The sequence below is a fragment of the Brienomyrus brachyistius genome, chromosome 3 (genome assembly GCF_023856365.1).
Source record: "Brienomyrus brachyistius isolate T26 chromosome 3, BBRACH_0.4, whole genome shotgun sequence".
Lineage (NCBI taxonomy): Eukaryota > Metazoa > Chordata > Actinopteri > Osteoglossiformes > Mormyridae > Brienomyrus > Brienomyrus brachyistius.
In genome coordinates this window covers 26789455-26812230 of record NC_064535.1, presented here as the reverse complement: position 1 = coordinate 26812230, position 22776 = coordinate 26789455, and the positions used below count along the sequence as shown (strand labels likewise).

Here is a 22776-nt window from a genome sequence, read left to right as displayed (position 1 = left end):
AGCAAGAGGGCTAGCTTCTCTTGCACAGTGTGGAAGAACTGCATATTTTTGTCCTGTTTCAATATCTGTATGAACGAGAAAACAAGATATGATGTATATGTTTGTCAGTCTTAAATTAATCTGTTGTACATATAGGCTTAAATATATGACAGTGCAATTTCAGATGTCCGTCAATGTATGTGTATGTGGTGCAAAATATTTCAAAGTAAACCGTTTAATTCCATTCTGTTTTATTTTACTATCGGGGCTTTCCTGAAAGTTGCCCGAAAAGCATTCGTTGATTCGATGATCATTTTTTTCATTAGTCTGATCTTGTTGTTCCGTAACACTTTCTTGTTTGCCCAGTCTGAAAGCTGACTTTCAGATTGACTTTGGAGGAGGCGTAACTAGGTTATCCTAAAACTCATTCACCTTATAAATGCGCTGTTCTGAGACGTAGAAATCCCTTCTAAAAAGGTCTGCGCCATTAATAAGGAGCATTTCTTACACGTACAGAACTCTACCAACGGCTCCTAAAAACAACATAGAACTCCACTGGTGATTTCATTCAATTCCGTGCAATATAAATGGAAATATAAAAAGCAAACCGTTTCCATTCAGTTCATTAGCTCGCACTAATTAGTATATTACATACTCTTGTACTTCAGAATTCAGTTAAATAAATGTTATTTGATATTGTTTTGTGTCTCACATAGTCATAAATAATAATAGAGACCGAGAAAACAAGCTGCTTATTCACAATAATCGGGATTGCGAAACGATTCTGCAGAAATGGGATGATAAAGGAACTCAGGTTTCACGTCAACAGGCGAATAAACACGCTTTAATGGTCTCTGCAAGCGTGAATGTTCGGCTCCTTTCGTGAAGGTTCGGCTATTCCCGCTGGGCAGGGCAGAGCGGAGCGGAGGGGAGGGAGCGGGTCTCCTACTCCGCTCCTTCGCGGTTCGCCGTGACTAATCGGGTTCGGCACTGGGCTCCGTTTCGCTCCGTAAAACGCTGCTCACCTGAGAATACAGCGTGAGCGTCTGATCTCCAGGTAAAACCGTCCGGGCTTCTTACCGCTGCTCTTTCTGCTCCTCCAAGGGCCGGATACCGACTTTGTGCAACTTGCCCAACATTTCCCTTCTTATTCGGGAGACTTGGTGCAGTGTGGGGACCTGCACGGACTTGCGCTGATTAAAGCCTTGCAGACTCTCCAAGTGCAGCTTTACTTGTGTTCTCCCGAGTTTTATTGCATAAAAACTTTATCGATTTCATAGAAAAGGGGTAATTGAATAATCCAGCTAAACTCGCGTTATTGTGGCATTTGTACTGTTTACCGTTTAAATCATCTGGGCTGTTGCACAAGTGTGCGCAATATTGTAAATTGGTTTAGGAGTTTCGTATAAGAGGGGATCGACTTTTTTGTTTTAAAACATCTGAGTAAAATTAAGCAAAGTGAACAGTTTAAACTGCTTAGATTATAAACAAATAAACATTTTGGCATAACATGGCAAGCGGTGGATTTAGATCTAACTCAGCCACGGATTTTCTGGAGGAATGGAAGGCTAAGCGGGAGAAGCTGAGGGCGAAGATGCTGGGGGACATCGCCGCCTCCACCGGCGCGTCCCTCGGGGCCCCCGGCAAAAACGAGACGCGTATCGCGGCCGCGGGCTCCGATGCGAACGGCGGCGGGAACCTGGAGCGCGGCGGCTCCGCGTCCGTCCTCTATGCCCCGTCACATCCCGTCCTCCGATCATCATCAGCATCTGCGCTCAGGAGGCCGGACGACGAGCCCCATCCGATACCGACCACCAGGACTGTCGATCTCCAGGGCGGGGGTCTGAAAAAGACACCCCAGGCCGAGAAGCTGCCCGGGGCCCCGCTTGCAGACAGCGGCGGCGCCGTTTGCCAGGAGGGCGACAAGGACAGCATGTCTCCAGGAGGCGGCTCCTCCGCTAAGAGCAAGGAAAAGAAGAGCTCAGGGCCGAGCGCCCGGAAGGGCAAAGGGCAGATAGAGAAGCGAAAGCTGCGAGAGAAGCGCAGGTCCACTGGGGTGGTCAGCATCCCATCCAACGAGGTGAGGCCGGCTGTTCCAACACTTTTGCTGCACTTTTTCGTCCTGATGTTGTTACAGGAACAGTTTAATCTGTTTAGTACCTCGGTTTGTCAGAGCTTAACTCCAAATGAAAAATACACAAGCACAAATAAGCTTTTTATGGGATCACGTGTTTATTAATGTGAGACAAAGGTTTATCCCTGCATGCATTTTGACATACATTGTGAAACATTTAGTGTTGCAAATCTGAAAGCGTGTTTTCATCTTGTTCCATCCAACAGTGGATTAACATGACTTGCACAATGTCAATGAAGAAAGAAGATATTCTTGGCAATTGCATCTCTGTGATTAAAATGCTCTCCCCCCCAGCTTAGTGATCTAGATCTCCCGGCTAAGGCACTGATAGTCTGATTGTGTGGTTCTTTAGGTAACCCATGTTTAAGTAATAACTATGCCACGGCATGTACGTGGAGCACGTGCTGTGTTCCCGGGGGAATGCTCCTCCCCACGGTCTGAGTGCCTCGTCAGGCAGCCTCCAACTGCTGCCCTCTGGCCAGTTTCGCTTGGAGCCGGACCAGTCCCTAAGCATCCTGTCATTAGCTAGTCCGCCATGCCAGAAGTTGAGGGCTCGGAAAATGGGCGCGTGCCAGTGCGTTTCGGTTGCATTCGGCGAAAGGTCCTTACAGAAATGCGCAATCAGATTCTGCGGTTTACATGGGATTCTAACTGCAGTTATTTTATTTTATTTGGGGGGTGGGTGGGTGGTTTGTTGGTAAACATACTCGTTCTTGTATCCCATCTTTTCCAAAAAAGGAAGAGGATTAGAGAGCTGAAGTGCCAGAGAGACCCTGCTGTGTTTTCAGGTGGATCGGTGGAATGCAGAACAAGCTACGGGGAAAGCCGGATATCACAGGCGGGCCCAGTAAACATGCACAAATTCTCAAGGTGTCTTTGCGGGAGGAGGGGGGGTGGCTGTCTGGGGCAGTGAAAAGCTAATTACTGCCTTCCTGTGTGGCTTCTGAACATCCCTGCCCGGATTCCCCACAATCCCGGACGTGTCCGCTTTTATCCGGACGGAGGAATGCTCGTTTCCCCCGGAAACCTCCGACCTGAGGAGGAATTTTGGGTGGCATGAGACAGGCAGGCTTAAATGCACTGTTCCAGATTGTGACGTGTGATATGTGAACAGGACCGACCTCCGCTTTCCTCGGATGCCGGTCTCTGTTTTACTGCACCAGATGTGGTGCTACTTCACCCCAGAGTGTGTCTTGTGGACTGTGAGTTCCGAAGCCCTCAGAAGGAGGGAGTAACAAGACTGCCGCCTGACACTTTGTGGAGAACTGGATTTTCCTGATAAGTGTTTGTGGATTTGCTGCTTCCTGTGATTATGTACTCCAGACTTCTGACAATGGCTGTGGATGTCGGCTGGCTTGCGATAGGACATAAGTGTTGAATGCCTTTAGGTCTCAAAGTGGTGGAACAGCTTCTTTAACACTGTTTTTCCCATTTATCTCCTTTAATTACAAAGTTCTGAAGTACCACAGATCATCAGTGAGTCATCCCTCGCTTTGGGAATATATAGAGCAGTACATCACCTTCTTCCGTGTAAGTTGGATATGTAGTATGTCCCACTAATGATGCATTACTTGGTAATGCTGTAGGTTTCAGGCTGGTAGATCCCTGCTGTATTCCAGTGCACGATTGTCTTCCTGTGTCTCCTTATCCGTTCTTGAGTAGATGTTCGTAGCGGGTTGATATGCCGTGACCTCTGAGTAATGCTGATGCATGACCAAGTATTATTTGCATGCTGAAGTCTGTGCTCATGCAGTGACCCTGCAGCTCATGGCGTGTGACGCGGTGGGGACGTGTGGAGTGTAGTCATGGTGATTAGTCACTGGAGGACACGCCTTCAGAAGGCTTGTTACTACTTCAGTTTCGAGGTACCATCGCTGTAGGCATTTAAGTGCAGACTGCTTTCCCTGTCTTTGGGCTCTGTGAGACTCTCAGGTCGAAATATTACTGCACCTCCCCACCCCCCCCCCCCTCCAGTCTGTACATATTTCCTGCTTTTGCATAAAATGACCTGCCGGCTATGTTACTTAATGTCTAATTGGGAAATGGATCTCAGGCCGGTCCCGGGATGCCACTGGTCCCAGGAACTCTTACTGGTGAAAGAATTGGCAGTGGCTGCCAGATTTTTGTCTTTGGGAGAACACCAGTGACATTTTTAATGTGACGGGTGACCTTTCCTTTTCAGCAGGGCTGCATATATAACTGTGACCTGAAGGACATTTTTATACCCTATTAAAGTGGCATCGGGACATACCAGGAAGTGACTTCACACATGGATTGTTGTTACATTATGCAGTACTGGTCCCGGACACACCTGCTTTTAATACATTTGTCTATGCCTTAGCTATGTTATTCACTCTATAATAAAAGACCTTGAGGCAAGGTCCTTTATTATAATGTGAGGTGTGTTTTTTACTTTACTTACCTTTCGGTTCGTTATTTGAAAATTACTTTGTCTTTTGTGGTGTAACTTCATCTTCATCCATTTCCAGATGTGACCTTTGTTCCTCGTGACAAAAAAAAATCAAACTTTTTCTTCCTCTGTTCTTTATCACAGCAGTTTAAGTTCAAGTGCAGTTTAACATTTTAACATGGGCACCACATTTCACTAGACGCTCGGGCATTAATTTTCAAGTGCCCGTAATTACACTAATATACGAGCCCACGTTTCATCCAGTATCTCCACCACAGATATAGCTAATGATTCATATCAGATGTGATTTTCTATAACCCGTACAGTTAATGAGGTCTGGTGGGGGTGGTTCGTGGATTAGCGGTTGAGGATGCTGTATCTGTAATAGGAAGGTCGTTGGCTCAAATCCCACAGTTGACAGTGATTTCACTTGCTGGGCCCTTGAGCAAAGCCCGACTGCTCCAGGGACTGTCCAGGGACCGTCTTACCCCGCCTTAGCAATCGTACTTTGCTTTGAATAAAATAAACAGAATCAGCCAACATCAAACTCTCTTACTCAGTGTGGCTGAGCAGTGTAAACTCACGTGCGCAGGAATGAGGCCATTTTCCCGTCCCAAGAATGGGTCAACCAAGTATGAATAGGTGCAAGAATAAACTCTGTTTCATGCGTGTTTGTGAGGTAGCTCTTTACATGAGGTGGAAGCCGGCCTGGCTTCGCGTTGACGGCTCTCTCTGCCCGTCCTCGTCTTCTCATTCACTGCGAATGGCCAAAACGCGACCGGAGTTCCAGCACGCGGCTGCAGACTCATTTTTCTCGCTGACTGGTCGAGATGAAACGCAGTTCATAAGGCACTTGCTTCATTTCCTTTCGTTTTCTCTCCCCATGCTTTTATCAGCTCCTCTCGGAGCCCTGGCAGCTACGTCTTAGCACACATCAAAGTGGAGGCACCAATAAAAAAGCAGGGAGTGCAGAAGTCTCGGAATGTAACCTTTAGAGAGGCGGGATTAGACCGAGGCGCAGTCTGAGTGCCCTTTTGAGAGAATCCTGCACCGTAAAGCCATGCTTTGCCCTGCACAGAGGATGTCTCCATGGTGGGTCCCATAGTTCTTTGAAGTGCGGGCCCAAGCAGGAGAAGGCCTTCTGGGAAATCTTCCACAGTCAGGCCCCCCCCCCACATACCTTTTTGAAGTCCGCCTTGAACTGCAGGCCACCCCTTCTTTCCGGGCGCCTTCGTCGCTGTGCTGAAGCTGGGGCTAACAGGTGGGTCTCAGCAAATTGTATCTCCCAAGTCCCTGGCCGCCCAGTTCAGGGCTCTGTGGGAAGCGCTGGTCCAGAAGCACGAAGCAGGGGGTCTGGGAGGATTGGTTTCTGCTGTCTGTGGAGCTCCGCAGGCGAGAGAACGTGGGGAGTTCGGACCTGGCAACACTCGGGGCTCGAAGGCTTCACGGTTTATTATGAAGGAAATGCTGCGTTTTAATTTGTTTGGCCGATCCTTTTATCCATTGTGACCATTGTATCCATTTATGAGACAGCAGGATCAAACTCCCCTGAAGCAGTTTAGGGGTTAAGGTCCTTGCTCAGGAGTCCAACGGTGGCATCGGTTTGTCCAACCTGGGATTCGAATCGGCGACATTCTGATAACATCCTCACTCAATGATCTGCACACCTTCCTAACACTACAACAAATATTAGTAATGATGTCAGATGGACACCCGTGCGGGCACTAAGCCATCGCCTTCTCCTTGGCTACCTTCTGCCGCACACCCTCATTTCAGACTCGAACACAACCTTAAGGCCGTGACATCTGTGCTCTGCCGCTTTTGCAGTCTGTGCGCTGACCAGGAGACTGCGGTAATGCTAACTGGTTTGCTGCCGAGTCTTGTTCTGACGGGCCGTTACTGCAGTCGCTCTGAATCACGGCGGTTTATTAAGCTCTGAGTGTTTATGTGATTGAGGTAATGGTTAAACAGTAATCCTCCTAAGGGTTTAGGGCTGGAATTTGGATCTCTGCTTTGCCCCTGGGGGGGTGATGGTGGCGGTCTGTGTTAATGAATCACTTGTCCTTTACAGCTAAACGAGACCAGAGTGTGATGCTGCGTGTGTATGTCTAGTCTGGGTACGAGCCGCCTGATTGCGTGTCTTCATCTCCCAGTCACCTGGTCCAGGGCGGCAGGGCCCGTAAAAGGGAAATGCGTTGGATGAGATGGTTCTGTTTTGAAACGCCCAGTCTTGGTTCCTCAGGATCACTGGGCGAACCCTCAGTGCGGATGTGGATTCGCTAGGTCTTTTGTTTAGCATGAACCTCATTTGACGTCCTGGTGCACTTTTGCCGGAAGCTGTTTTTGTGCTCGGACTGTAAATGTTCCATCAGCGGGCAGCCGGGTTGGGGTTTTCGGAGGTATTATAGCTCACGGGGAAAAGCCCAGAAAGGTTGGGGGGGGGGGGGGGATCCAGCAGCGGAGTGGGTGGGCACGGACGCCACAAAACACATTAGCGTGTGGAGGCCTGAAGATTCAGCCAGAAGACAAGGACTGCATTCCTTTAGGATGTTCTTATGGTCTTCAGGAGTTGATGTTGTTGTTGATGATGATGATGATAATTGTAGTTGTTGTTGTTTAACTGTTATTGTTGATTATAATAATGATTGTTGTTACTCAGCTATTATTTATAATAGCAGTACTAGTAATAGTAGTAATAATAATGATCATGATGACGATGAGTAATTAAGCTGTGAATCAGTTTTCCTTCAGTGTGACTTGCATGTTCCTCATGGGTTAGGATTTCCCTCATTTTCCATGTTGGATCAGCTCACTTAAAGCCCCAATTTATGCACATCACTCTGCGTGATACGATGCAAACGAACTCGTAGCACGAGGCGGTAGATGACTGTCTCTTGCGAAAGCTTTAGCACTGATGAGTCACTCCTGACTTATTTTAAGAAACGCTTTTGGTAAGAGATTTGTTTTCGGTGTTTGGAGAACAAATATTTCTCAGGGATTTCCAAAATGACATGGAATGATTATTACGGTTGATGCGGAATGTAGAATGTGCCTTTGATTTATTATTTTTTTTAAATGAAAGTTTTTGGTTTAGTCATTTGTTTATCCCTCTACTCTTCACCCGAGTGCTGCTCCTTGTGAATAATGAATAGCTGTTTGACAGGAGGTATGTAGTCATGTGGCCCTTATCCGTTTAAAAGCTTGGCGTCCTGAGAGATTCGGCAGTTACTGCCTGCACCTGCATTACAGCCTGAGCCATGGGTGCTCATGTATAAATTCATGGAGGGCTCTCCCTCACCACGTAATTAAATCTGTCAGAAGCTGAGGCTGCAGGTGACGCTCTGTGGCTGCCTGGCTTCGTGGCTGCAGGCCTGATGATCGTCTGACCTGCTGGGTGACCGGAACCACAGACCCTTGACTTAGTGGGTGTCCCTTTTATCAGATGTCCATTTCTCGCTTGAGGACCGTGGTCTGGAAGGGGATGCCGTGGTATTCCTTCCACCGAGATGTAACGTTATAGCCTGCCTCAGTGGGGAAAGTGTCCACTTTCTTTGTGGCACGTGAGACGAGTTCTTGAACTCCGATCGACCCCCTTACCCTGTAAGGATTAGAGTGACATAGAGGCATCCCACCTGCTTCTGGGACGAATGAAAATCCGAAGCTCTGGCGAGCATCCTCTGATCTTCTTCACGCCCGATTGACACACATTCTCGTAGCGAGCCTTGAGGCATTGTGAGGTATTGTGAAAGGCGCTATATAAATATGAATTGACTTGAATTTCTCCTGTGGCTGAGATTGAAGCTCGGCTTTAGTGGGATCGGGAGTGTCCCAGTTTCTCCGCTCTGTCCCTTTAGTCAACACTCAGTCATGCTGCATCAGTGTAGGGGAGGGGGGATGCCTGGGTCTATAAAGCCTTCATATCCCTTGAATAATAGAAATCCCTTTTGGCACTTTCTGTCTCAGGAAAGCGTGCATCATGGGACGAGTCCTCCAGGTTTTTACCACAGTAAAGCCACCGGTCACGTTTCGGCTTGCTCCGCTGGGGCGGATCCTGCCTCTTTTCCTTCTCACCCCACCCTGTAGGGGAATGTTGTACGGTGGCACTGGCTCAGGCGGCTCCGTTCCTGCTGCCTCCCGTCCCACAATGGGCCCCCATTCATGGTGAAGAGTGCCAGAACAGGAGGCTTTGTCTGGTAAAATCCGTCCCCGGTGTCATCAGGCCGTGCCTACCGGACAGATAATACCTCAGCTTTGTGGTGTAAATTTTCCAAACAAAGGATTCATTTAGTCATTTTTTTAAATGCATTTTCCACCTGTAACACGCACAGTCTTCCATTTAGCTGGTATAAAACGGCTTGGCAGGTAATTCATATGGTCTGTGCCATTTTTCACATGTGTTTCACAGATAGTGATGTTGACTGCTAGAAGGGGTGGAGCTAGGCTCATGACAAATAATAAAAATTACATACTCGTATCATTGTTTTAGCTTTAGCATTAGCCTAATGCATCGCTTTCGTTTTGCCACTAAACAGACTTCTGCATCTGCTGGTATGGACAGAGATGGTTCAGCCGAGTGTAAATTAAGGTTGGTATAGAGTAACCCATCCTGTTTTTTTACATGATCGTCCCGTATTGAGGAATGAAATGCTGCTTCCCGTTTTGAACCAATATGGCGTCCGTATTCACTATTTGAACCCCTATCCCCCAAATTTTATTGTGTCCCCCGCCCGACATATTTTATCCTGAGGGAAGTCCTCAGATTGAAAAGAGGCAGGACCCTCGGTTGGAATGACCCACAAACACATTCTTAAAAGTCTCACTTTGCAAGGAATGATTAGCGAGAGGCACTTGTGTGCGGAGCCTCGCACTTTTGTAGAATATTGAGAGCCAGGGCTCTTTACCAAAGTAATTTGTTCACTTGTTTAAGTTAAATCATGGGCACATTTGAATAATTCAGTCTCACAATGTATTAAAATGTGGCCGTTTCAGTTTTTTATTGTCATCATCCGTGGGGTTGGGTTTTAGTGTCTTCAAAGAAAAAAGGGAACAGCCAGTCTCTACAAATTTATGTACGTGTTGAAGATGAAACGCATTTACGTTACCGATGACGAGTATCTGGCTGGGCTTGCCAGGGGGACCGAGGTCGCTATGTTCCTGCATGGACATCTGCAGTGGAAATGGGGCGGAGTCTTCGTTAGGGTTATAGGGCCGCCTCCTGCCTCGCTTTGGGCAGCCAATCAGAAGCCTTACATATTTGTCCCTAAGGGACTAATTTGGTACAACTTCCTCAATGTGGCTAAGGAAAATGCTCCATTCTGCTCTAGATAATTGCCCAGTTAAAAAAAAAAAAAGTAATTATTTTCTTTGGCTAAATGATTTGCTGTTTAATATATAATCCCCCCCCTCCCACACACACCATTTTAAAAGGTGTTTAGTTGTTATTATTTTTCTATATATAATATCATGATAGATGCGACTGACTAATGAATGATTTTCCAGGTCCTGTTGGCATTGGAGCTCCTTCCCTTAATGAGGGTGTTCAGGCTCTCCGCTGGTGTAAATAAAGCCATGTGTGTCTCATTACTATTCCATTTCCTGTTATGGGTAGTTGGTGGAAAACAAGGCTGCTTGGCTGCGCCTCTTTGAACGTAGCGTTCGAGTGGCAATGAGCAGTTAGCTGACGTAGACCTCAAATTGTTATTCACTGACTGTCTTGTCCTCCCCTCCAAATCTGTCTGACTTAATTTGTGTTTTTTGTAATGCCTTACTTTTGCCCGCTTGAGAGATGTTCAGATCTTCTTCCCGTCCGCGTGGAAGCTGTAAATAACAGTGGGAGATGTGCATCGTTGGGTCTTCAGCAAGCTCTCCTGTGTCACTGCCTCATGTTGAGTCACTTGATAAGTATTTCAGTCGACAGGGCTGTTTGTTTGCGGAATCTTGTAACATTTCCCACCAGAGGTCACGGGAAAACGTGTTTAGATGTGTTTGTTTTTTTTTTTGTCTGGGGGTGGGGGGGGGGTTGCGTGTGATCCAAATGCGTGCTCTCTTCTGGAAACCGAGGATTAGGGCATTATTTTACACTGATGGAGGGTCTCCTCCATGTTGTGGATGCTGCTGTCAGGGTGGATGTCCCTCGTTCCACCTGGGCGAGGTGGGGAGAGGGTGGAGGTGTCACTTTGCCCTTACATCGGTTTTCCTTCTTCTAATTAATGTTGGCAAATAATTAATAATTGTGACTTTGTAACTCTGCCCAGGGTGTTGTGTGTTGGGCGTCCTGACGTGACCTGTGTTGATTTATCTGGTGGGTGATTGGATCGCCTGCACGGTGCCGTCAGGCTGTAGCAGCGATGACGGCCGCGGTGGGTGGGTTTGCTGGCATTTAAAGAGGGGTCCTCTGACCCTCTGCTCCTGCTGAGACCCTGCTCTGCAGCTCTGGAGCCCTGAATCTCTCCATGTTTCTGCCCTTCAGCTTTTTTGCAACTTTGGTTTTGTAGTTGTGCTGGTTTGGACAGTTTTCTAATCCCGCTCACATGTGATTGATTGCTGGTATAAGTCCACATGTCTCTTTGGTGAACACTCCTGCCTGATTAAGATGCTTTTTCTCCCGTGTGCTGCCGTATAAGATATCTGTGGTTTCAAAGCCAAATAGATATGGGTTCTTTTTACAAGCATCTTGATTCCGGTACAGGATTTAGGTTTTTGATTATATTTGTGGATTTTTAGAAACATTTCCTTAAAGGTCCCTGGATTCAAAACATGACTTCAAACGTTTGCCTCATTCACTTGAAGCCATGGAGCAATTTAATCCAACGGAGATGCCTGGAGAATTTAGTCATGCGTGTGAATGATCTTAAGGAAAATACACAAGGTTTAAAAAAAGTCACAGTGGTTGTTTATGGTATTTGATTTGGCATTGGGTATTAAAGTATGAGGAAGGTTTTTGTCTGTGATTTCCTTCTCAAGAGCCCAGCGATATGTGTGATTGGGTTGAACCATCACTTTGAGGCCAGAGGTTTCAGCCTTGCGGTTCTTCATGTTCCGTTCCGCAATGCTCTGCTTCCCGACCGCTATAAAAAATGTATGCTGTCGTTTTGTGTATTTAATCGCACGCCCAGCCAGTATCTCGCATTTGGCTGCAAAGGGCGGCTTTTACTTGCTTACTGATTGTCTTCACCCCTCCAGATCGACCTAAGAGTCTTTGGTGGTTTAAAAAAAAAAATTGGGTTTAGAAATGCAGAGAACAGGCCAAAACAAACCCAGGAGAACCCTGGAGGGGTCCCAGACATTAGTGTGCTGCTCCTCGCCGATCTCCACGTGGGTTGGAGTGGTTCTGGGCTGGATCCTATTTAGCACTAAAAATGTTACTCTCATCTAGAACTCCCGCTTTTCGCTGTGCCAGTCGTGACTTGGTCTGGTGTCAAAGTAAAACTTTTTGCCGCCTTAAACCTAACATGGGCCAATTTTCAGATTTTACCTGCCTGTACTTAATGTGGGGTATCTCCCATGACTAGAGACGACACAGCCAAAGACGGGGTCCTTTTTTATTCGTTTCTCTTGCTCTTGGAATGTACATCTTGGGAGATCCTTTCTGGAGAGGGTGACGGACGGATCATGCGACGTGGGAATTGAGTACGCGGCTCTGAGCTGTGAGGTGAGGCTTCGCTTATCAGGGCTACAGGGCCTGTGCTGGATGTTGGTCTTGGTTGCCTGATCTGTTTTGAGGTTGGATAAATTCATTATCTTCAGGATAGCTTGGCAAGCAGTTACTAATGGTTTTATCGTGTTCATCTACCATTGACATAATCCTCAGTCAGACTATTGGTCTGCGATTTCCCTCCCCCGACTCGTTTGGTTGAGCTTTCTGAATGGCGGCGTATCTGGCGCCTGAAATCGATAGACCAATGCATCTTCATTTTGGCCCCCTTGACACTCCTCCTGATAGTCTATTGACAGCTTGTTTGTGCTCTTTTGAGAGAGATTAACTGGGGAGGCTGTAGTCCTCGGGTCATTAGGGTGGGAAAACGTGAAGTTGACGTGTTCGTCTGCTGATAGCATGTCCCGTAAGAGCCTGCAAACGCAACGCCAGGACGAAGAAGAACACAAATAGGGTAGAAAGTTGATGACGCGTTAATCAAGTATGGGACCAAATCTGAGCATCACTTTGGAGGTCGTTACCAGTTAAGACTCCCAGATGGGAATCCTGGGAACGTCCCAGTGATAGCAGGGCCGCTGGGAGGATGGCATCACCCAGCCTGTGATTCACTCATTTCCCTCTCGCATAGTGCTCTCTTACTCTCTCCTCCAAAACACATCCTTTCCAGAGGCCTCGGGTAGCCCGCTTAGCAAACGAGGCGGGAGAGAGCACAACAGTCGGTCAGGGAATTGAGTGGTCGACACAGTTTTGAGAAGGTGTCAGAAAAGGACTGCATGGACTCTGGGAGCATTGGCCAGGAGCAAAGCACGAACCTTGGGAGGAAGGGCGTGTCCCTACCGGCAAGCGACGAGATTAGCGGCCAGACGGAACAGTGCCCGATTGTTAGAGGCTCCCTCGGAGGCCGCACAAGCAACTCATTATTTGAACGCGGATCTTGTCTTTTTAAGTACGTTAGCAGGCTTTCTGCAAGGCGTACTCAGTTTCACTCTCCTTGCAAGTTATGGGCACGAAAGTCAATTTGTGATTCTACGGTAGCCTCCGGTGGCATTGTGACATCAGAGGGTGGTTGTAAAAGGATATCTTCCATGTCACTTATGTAAATACAGCTCTTCCTGCTCATGTTATGCACTCCGTCGGTGTTGCTCTTGAGTTGCCTGTTGAGTTGGCGGTGAGAGACTCGTAGGAGATTCCCTCCCACGGTTTTGTTTTGAATGCGGCCATCAGCTCGCTGCACATCAGCCAATGCACCGGGATCCGGCTAACAATTCGGTGAATGATTCATTGATTAAAATTCCTCCGCTGAGCAGCGGAGCTCCACCCCAGGGGCGGAGATATTCACGGACAGACCTGACCCCGCCTTTAAACCTTATGTTGTACCATTGCCTTATTTCATTTCACTGGTGGCTCACGTCTGGTGGTTGCATCTGTGGAGTGCCATCCCTACATCACCTTTGTCAGGAGCGTGTTCCATTATTGGCCTTTTCATAAGGTGCCTTTTTTGTCTTGCGGTTTTTCAGTCATGCTAAAGGTTACCGTTACATGTTGCTATTTTTTTTGTGGATCAGTGACTAGTGTGCAAGAAATCCTGTGCAAGGAATGAGAACAGTCCATCTGTCCTTCCTTGAGCCGCCTTGCATAACTGCTCGCGGCTCATAACCAGCCTGGGGTTCATCCTGATTGGCTGGTGAGCTTTGCCCGGATACCTCTCCGCTCAGCAGGTAAACGGATGAGTCACCCAGAGATGAGAGACTGCTGTCTTCATTCGGCCAGCCGGGTCTCTGCACTGCCTGCACCCGGACCTGGAAAAGCCCATTAGGTCCTCATCGAAGTCTGTTTGCCCCCCCCTGCCTAGGTGACTTTCAAAGGAATGACGCTCAGAGTGAAGCCTGCCATCCTGCCTGTAGTGGGGCAGCTGTGCTTGGCGAGACCCTGCCAATTTGTGATGTTTCATTTATTGCTGATGCAGGAGCCTTCCATAGCCATGACACCTCAGTGGGTAATTAGGTGTGAGGGAAGGTGAACTCCCAGCCCCTCGGCTGTGTAAATCATCATATCCTGGCGACGGGATAAGGCTCCGCCCCTTTGTCATTACTGCCACGTGTGGGATGCGGCCTTAATGTAGTAAGTAACATGAGGAGGGTTAACTCAAGTTCTTGCGCCCAGTGATTTATTACTACTTGTCAGGGCGCTTTCCACAATTAACGATTATGGACTTAAATTTACGGTGCTGGTCAGCTTATTGAAGTAGTTTAGTTTATGCTTCCTCACCAAGAGTGACAGTAGCTCTGCACAAAGGATTCAAACCTGCATTTCCATCTCCCAAACATAGTTACTCATTGATGCAGTATGAGCGTTTCAGACCTAAATGCACAAAGATGTAATTCCGTTGATGTTTCCACCAGCACGCAATGTGCTTCCTCTATGTCCGGTGTGAATTCCGAACACCTTTTCCAGAGCTAAACGTTCCTCTGATTGTAATAACTTTTATTGACTTTGTATCCATTCAAGCCTCTTGTTTTCTTGCCTCGATTGTGTGTGCCAGACCGCGGCACATGGATTGACATTCAGTCGGCGCGCTGGCTGAAGCGAGCTCTCCCTGAGTCGAGATCGAGTGCCGGATTCCTCGTCTCCGTCTCCTGAATAGCAGACGCTTCACCATGAATAAAACATGCCAACAAGGGAGCGCTTTTCCGAACGGGGATTTGTTTGTTTATGTGTGAAATGTATGTAAAAGAGATTAATCCTTTTGAAAAAGGTCTGTGATTAATTTTGCAGTTTGTGTCCTGTGTCCGTTTGACGTAGCTCTCCTGCCGTCTTCTGATCGAGCGCCTTAATTCCGAAGCTCTCAGAATCATGGGTATCTGTATCCCTACAGAGACCCCGCATTGGCAGAAAGTATGGTGTGCTTACATGACCCCATTGAATCCAAGTGTTAATCGCCTGTCACTCAAAGTTGCATTGTTAGTATTATAATTTTATCATTTATATGCAAATACTAGACTGAAAACCAGCGGCTGTTTAGGTTAGCCCTGTTTGGGCTGATGGGAATGTGCACAGCGGTAACGGCTGTGAACCTTTGAAAATTAGACCGCGCATACCCTCGCTGGTGTGGATGTGTGCCGCTGCTCTCCAGCAGCTGATGGACGGGCTGGTAATGGAGTTAAACGGGAGGCTTTAGGAGGTAATCGATTTGCAGGCGTCTAGCAGCTTAAGACAGGTTTTCCCCAGAGGTAGTGTCTTTACCCTGACCTTCAAAGTCTCACTCCCAAAGCGTTCAGCTTTGCATGTTGGAGAATCATCTGCACCAGGCTAATAAACAAAAACAAAACAATGTTAAACTTTTTAGAAGGGGGCTAGTCTGTCTTATAAACAAGCCTGTCAGCTTTCCCGGGGGGGGGGGGGGGGGTGAATGACAACAGAAGGCCTGGGTGACATGGCATTGCAATTCCCCCTCTGGGCTCCAGAAGTCTTTACAGTTGAGATGATAGCTGTTGAGAGCCTCGACCTGTGCGACACCATCTTCCATCAGGAGGTCCGTCTGCGCTGCTGCCTGAATGAGCAGTCCCTGATGGATCATGCAGGCGAGTGGAGGTCCATGCGCTGCTTGGTACTTGACCTCGGCCCTTCAGGGCCGCTGGGTGCTCCGGATTCTCCTCTTTGCTCTCAGCTGCATAATTGATGACGGGTCACTTCCCCTGATGTCACTGTTGTCAATCAGGTGGTAATTTAAATGTTATGCAGTCTGCAGGACCTGGGCTGTACTATTGAGGCCTGATTCGTGTTATGCTCTCAAATTAAGGCTGATTTTGTTTATTTAAATTTGCTCCATTCATTTCCTAACTTTATAAACCATATCTTTTTATATAATATATATACATGCAATAAATGGGAAAGTAAATGTATATAAGATCTTGCTGCAAGGCAGGAAAGAGGAAATTAATGTAAAAAAAGAGTAAAAATACAAGGAAAAATTTCTGCTGTTTTGACATGAGGTTCCTTAAATGTATCGGACGTCATGATTTTAAAATAAGCATCTTTGGCTTTCGGTGAGGAACGGCAGGTTCGGTCGCCTCAGCAGGTCTGTCTGCTGCCGTTTACCACCGAGCCTCAGAGCTCATGGACGAACCGGCAGACATAATCACAGTAATGATTAAAAAGCCTACAGGCTGTGGTCCCGCCAACCCTTCCGTCTTAAACCTCATGTCAAGCCGGGCTAGTCTCTGTCAGTCTCGCTCGCGGCCGTGAATCGACCTTCTTCCGCAGTGCTAGTCAAATAGGCCCCTGCGAGGGGCTCCCATGCTGTAAACCTGGCAGAAGACTCCAGTCTTTCCCTCTTTTCCTGGCTGTTTCGATTATCCACAACAATGCCAGCACATAGAGGTGAAGAAACTAAGAACCTGTCTAACGCTAACGAATCTTCATCAGCATCTGTGCGCCCTCCCGATGAGCGGCCCGGATCCTCTCGCCCTCCATCTTGTAAAAAGATTCAGAACTTCTGCTTTAGAAACCCGTCAACCCCTGAACTATGAGAGAAGACGGTCTTCACCTGGCCTTCCGTGCGGCGCGACGATTTTGACAATAACAATAATTGACAATTGAGAATAACAGACAAGTAGGACCTAATCCGGGGTTAGTATATGACAGTGACTGAAGAGCGATTATTGCCAGATAACAGAAGGATTAATGATTTGGTTTTCAGTTCAGCCTTCTAGCCTACATTTCTGACACGGTTAAAAAAGAGCACTGCTCACAATGTAGTTGTAACTCCCTGAAAACTTCTAACTGAATCAATAAAGTTTGTTTTAACGTAATTTCTACATATTTTTGTTAAGCATTGCCCAGGCCTCCCTGTATCCTGCGTAGAATTTTCTGCACAGCCGCTGGTCTAGAGAAAAAGGCACAGGAATTAAATCGGAGCAACTGGAGTGGCAAAATGACCCCAGTTTTCAGACGATCCTGGAATTTATTATTGCACGTATTTAAAATGGGAAGGCTTTCATTTCGGCTTTGTTTTAGTGGTATTCTACATTATCGGTTGTGGTCACAATGGTATGATTAGACTCCATCATGCCTTTTCCCACAATGTAAACCAGAGTCAATGACATTTATGATTTTCCGCTTGGTGAAGAGCTTTTTTTTTGTCCCTTAATGGGCTGACGTCCATACTGTGGTCATCTGACTCATTCATTTTCCTTCGTCCCATTTTTTTTTTTGCTTCCCAGCTACGGAGGGTTTCTCTCGTGTAGCCTAACCGCGTCTTCACTTTGTAAACAGCAGTTCGTCCATCAGAGAAGCCGGACTGCACTGTGGCCATGCACTGGGGTCTGAGATTCTTCCCCTGAACTGATAGAAAAAATACGACCAATCATGTTGGACGAAGGCCCCGCGCTTCATTTGGGTTGGACGTTGGCCAAACCTTGATGCTGACACTCCAATCCGTCATTGGATGCTAATTTCCGTCCCGCCTCCAGATATTTACAGTTGCTGAAATGAGGTGAATATTAGGTTTGGGTGTCCTGCTGTCATCCACGGCCTGAGTAATTAGATGGTAATTCTCCGTCTCTGGGGTCTGCAGCATGTGCGATGCATACGTGTCAAGCTCCGGATGGTACGGTCATCCCTGCGTTAGGGCTGTAATGCCACGCTGTCCGGCTCCCCTGTAGGCTTCTCGGTGGAGAGCATCGCAAGGTAGCGCGTTAGACACGGGGGGGGGGGGGGGCGGGGGGTCGTTAAATACAGAGACCCCCTCTGAGCAAGGGACCTGGCCTATGTCTGGACCTGCTGTTCAGCTGTTTGGCAGCAAACACCTGCCAAAATGTTTCGATCCCCCTGAGCCCCACACACCTTGTAAGGCTAATTGACCTACTCATTTACCCATTCAGCATCCTTATTCCTGGCCAGTGAGGCAGGCTCGCCATTGGCCGTTTTTCCTCCTTTGTCCAATCGGATGATTAGGCTGTCCGTTTGTTTTCCTCACTGTACTAAAGCACCTTCACAGCTCTGTGTGGTTGTATAACAGAAGTTATAAATAGAATACCCGCGGGATCCCAAATCCTTTATCGCCAGAAGTGTTCATGCAAAAGCCCTTATCACAGGAACATTTATACTGTAAACGGATTATTAACCCTTCTGATGCTGACGGCGTGAGAGGACATAATTTTATGTGCGAGCTTTAAATGTGCTGTACAGTCATTTCTTAGTCTGAAGCTTTAAATGCACTTTACGATGAAGCAGCAAATACTGTAAAACAGTGGTTCTCATCCTTTTTGTACCGTGGCCCAATTTTTTTCTGTGCCAGCTGAGTCGCGACCCTATAAAGTGTAGGTTTATGATCAAGCTGTGATCTATGGTCACTCTGCAATTTACGCCAATTAGCGCCTGTCGCACAAATCTGATTGGATGTGCTAGTGAATTTAAAATGAAGCATCGGTGGTTTGTCGTTTTGGATTGGATGAGTGTTCACTAGTTTTGCGCTAAGCATTTGCCGACCCGTTTATATAGGTTAATTCTAGTATTGGGGCTGGGAAATCTGATCACTGATCAGCATAGTAGCTTTGCTGGTTTTAAAATGCTTACATTTCCAGCTTTTTCTTGTGTGGTTCCTGTTCCTTCAGAGCCTGGATGAGTTGGATGATGATGATGAAGGCCAGAAGGAGAGGAAGACGGAGGAAGCCCTCACGCAGCTCAACACCGCCCAGAACGAGACCATGAGCTTGGAGTTTGGTGCGGCCCACTCGCTGCAGGTGAGAGGGGGGGGGAATCGCTTTCCTTTTCTTTTTGGTCTGTGTCATCTTTGCTCGTTTATCCCCTGGATCTGTGTCCGGCCTCAGCAGTCGGCCATTTACCTCCCTGAACCTTTGCAGTGATAAATATTTATAGTTCATATGTGTGACAAGGCGTGACCCCCGAGCTCAACATTGAGGTGCAGGAGGCCAGAGGTCGTACGCCTTCCCAGAAGGCCTCGCTACCGTCAGCGGCAGTCAAGGTGTGTCAGTCCTAGTGCATGTTTCAGGATGGCAGCGGAATAGTGCGAGGGTGTAGTGGGAGGGTGTGAGCCTCTGAGGGCTGGGGCCTGTGCCCCTGTGTCTTATAGCAGACCAAGATGAGATATAGCTGACATTTCATTGTACTTGCTCGTCGTACCAGGGCTGGTTCTGTCTTCTCAGAAGTCCTTGGCAAAGCTTTACTTGCGAGGCCCCCCTACCAATAAAACTGATGTTCCTTTCACTCTGGGGGCCCTAGGTATCTTCCTATTCAGCCTACAGCTAGCGGCAGCCTTGCCCTACACGGTGACAGTAGGGGCCCCCTGTGTTGCGTTTCGTAGACGACGACGATCTCCTGCGGCATGGCAGATGGCCAGTGGTTTGTGGGTTCGAGTCTGGCCGCCAGCTCGGCCTTCGTGGTGGCGGACGTCCTACTCTGAGCGTTTCGGTTTCCTGCTGCTGTCAGCAGGGGGCGCCGATGAGGCGGATGGGTGTCTGTATAGCGCCCACGGCGTGTGGGGGCACGCGAGTGACAGGCACGGGGTGCCGAGACGCCTCATGCCCATGCGATAGGTCCCGCGTGGCCAGCCCCCAGGCTAAATCACCATCATCAGGAGTCTGCGCGTGTCATTGATTATTGTTTACATTTATGTTTCATATCCCAAACGACGTGATAATTATACAGAGGCTTCCGTGAGATGGCTGTGTAAGACTCCCTCTGGGAGGAATGGGGAACTGAGTCATGTGACACTGGGGTGGGAGGGAAGGAGGGAGGGAGTGGGACTTTATTTAGAGATGTGGGTTAATTAAATGGTGCTGGGGGGGCGTTGGCCTGAGGAGGAGTTATAATGGATTTCAAGCTCCGGCACGGGGGTCCTTGGTGTGCGTAATCAGACACAGCTGATGTGCAGGCATGTGCTGCCTCTCAGGGTGCCTAGACCCCCCCATTCCCAGTGGCTGCGTACTGGAAGCGTACCCCTTTAATGTACGTCAAAGGCTTTCGGCACCTGCCCTTCAGAAGGTCTCTGCACGTTACTGTGGAAGTGAAAGAACAGGTGAGCTACCCGGCGAGCATCGAGGGGAAGGCCATCCCCACCAGGGGGCGCTTTGCTCCTCCTGGTGTTTGTCTCCTTTGCCTGTTGTCCTTGTTTGTGCCGCATTGCTGTGCTCAGTTATCCCTGCCCCTGTCCTCTTTGCAGGTGGGCATATTTAGACATTTTAGATGCTCTGAATAAGATGATTCAATTGTGAAACTTTTTTTCTTAAAGCATGTATGTTGTGCAGCAGTCAATTATTTCGAATTTTACGGCATGATTCTGATGAGTAATGCACAATTAATACCTGGGTAATTAAACCATTTTTTTGTGCGTGCATGTGCGTCAGTGTTCGTGCATGTGTGTGTGTTTTTTTTTTTCCCCCCAAGTAGATGTGAAATCATCCCTTCAAGCATTGCATACCCCTTGAGAGAGAGAGAGAGAGAGAGGGAGAGAGAGAGAACGTTACCCAATGAACTCCCTATGATACCTATCACTGCGTTTTACACTTGTTCAAAGGGAGCTTTGTGCACTGTAACTGAGTCTTTATACATCATCTTCAGGTTTTATAAACCATAAACATCGTTTTGACTGACCGCTTTGCACTAAGCTTCGCAATTTCCATTGTTCGTGTCGGACTGGTCGCCTGGGGCCTGTTATTGGCTGTTCCTCAGCATTGATAACATAAGGGACTACAATTAAAATATGCTTGCTGACTGTCTTTAGGAGTAATGGACCATCTGGTCTGTATGTGTTGATGATGGACTGGTCCAACATCTGAAGTGCCTGCAATGCGGGTTTTCTGTCTGTTTGTCTGTTTTGTACGGCAACGCTGAGCCCATGTCTGCTAACAGTCTTGGTCTAAGCCCGTGAGCTGCCTGTCACTGAGGTCGCCAGCTCCGACCTCCGTATCGGCAAGCTGCCTTTGAGATATGAAGCTGTCAGGAAGCCGTAAAGCACATATATTCTCATAAGTCGTGTTTTCCCCCCCTGCCCATTACGTGGCGCATTGATTTAAGCCCGTTAGCTCGGATTTTTATGTCGGCAGCTCATTCTGAGGGCCTCTCTCTTATTGATGGAAGAGTATTTTTGGTTCTGTGCCTGATTCATATTAAATGTCAGTAACTAACAAGTGTATTTTTAGTGTTGTTTTATACTCTGCAGCAGTAAACTCAATGCCACAAAGGATAAAATATATAATAGTTATGGAGCTTCAGAGTCTAGAAACTCTGTGGATAAGGGATCAGGTGACTTGGTACTACCTGAGCAGTAGGGAATGCCCCTGAAAAGGTGTATGAAAAGGTTCCTGCAACGTGAGGAGGAACCTGCAAGCTCAGAGCACCATGGCAAAGTAAGAATTTCCAAGCGCTCTCCCCAGCAGCCATTTGGAGGATGGTCTGCATCAGTCAGGTGTAAAGTCGCTGACCAGCATCTCCAGTGACCCATGGGCTTTTAAAGGGCCGCCTGGCTGTATCGGGGGTAGTCTGGCACTGCTTTTCTGCTCGTTGAGGATGGGCAATTTTTCCAGCTGTATTTTACTGCAACTGGGAGCCAAGTGTCGAGTAGGAGGGGCAATGTGTAGGAGGGGTTTATCACAAGGGGCAGGAGAGGTTTGTAACGAGGGTTAGGATTGGGGTATCAGATGATAACTGGCCCCTCGTTATAAACCCCTTGCACATTGCCCCTCCCACTCGTCAGTGCCCCTCCCACTGGACATTCAGCTCCTGGCTGCAGCGATGTGCCTCTCGCTTTTTCTGAAATATAAATAGTCCCTAATAGTGCTACCGCTGGCATTCAGAGCTTTGAAGAGATGATTGGTTTTTCAGGCCCAAGTTTAATGGGATGTTTTTGCAGGAGTGTTTAAAAAAAGGTTCAGGTCAGACAACCAAGCCTTTCTTGCTTACGGGAGAACTTTAACAAGCCAGTCAGTACCGGCCATTTAACCCTCATTGTATTGCGTTTGTCAGTTCTGCAGTGCCTTCGCGAATGTTCCGAGAAGTGCTGGTGTTATCTGTTACCTAATCTAATATAATTGGATTTTGTCTTTATCAGTCATGCCTGGGACATGCTGGTTCTGAGTTCAGCCTGCAGTCTGGTTTTAATGAGCAGCTCGCCGGCTTCGCGTGAGCATTTGGTCAAATGAGGCATAGGTCTAAAGATGTTCAATCATCTGCAAACTGCATTAAGCTTGGAACGTTAAAGAGATGTTCTGGACAGATAAACTGCGTGAAATGATACATTTCAGTTATCCCAGTGGCATGGGGGGGGTATGGTTTCATTTTACTCTGCAGGGAACACGGTAGTTGTCCTTGGCATGTCCCTGACAACAATATGTAAGTCATGTTTGGAAAACTTTCACTCATTCTGATTCGTCAGTTTCCTTCTGTTCACAAACAGATTCCTCCAGCTCTCTGCATATCTTTACATGGAAAGAATGAGTCATTAGTGTGTTACTTGTGTACGTGCGTGCCAAGCTAACCCCAAATCATGTGTGCTGCTGATCTTGATCTTGACACCCCTAATCATCATCTGGTTTGGTCAGTGGGGGCAGGACAGCGGGGGTAAAATTGACCCCAGATTTG

General features: G+C 47.6%; 1 protein-coding gene across 2 annotated transcripts in view; it reads left to right on the top strand.

Moving 5' to 3' along the window:
• Positions 1-850: 850 nt before the first annotated feature.
• Positions 851-22776, top strand: part of LOC125738874 (PRKC apoptosis WT1 regulator protein-like) — a 30510-nt gene continuing 8584 nt past the window's right edge. The window contains exons 1-2 of one of the 2 annotated variants that reach the window (XM_049008365.1): positions 858-2059; positions 18792-18920. In XM_049008365.1, the coding sequence (XP_048864322.1) occupies positions 1490-2059; positions 18792-18920 (699 nt within the window). In that variant the 5' untranslated portion in view covers positions 858-1489. Of the gene's footprint in view, positions 2060-18791; positions 18921-22776 lie in introns of both variants that reach the window. The other variant, XM_049008366.1, reaches the window with a different exon arrangement.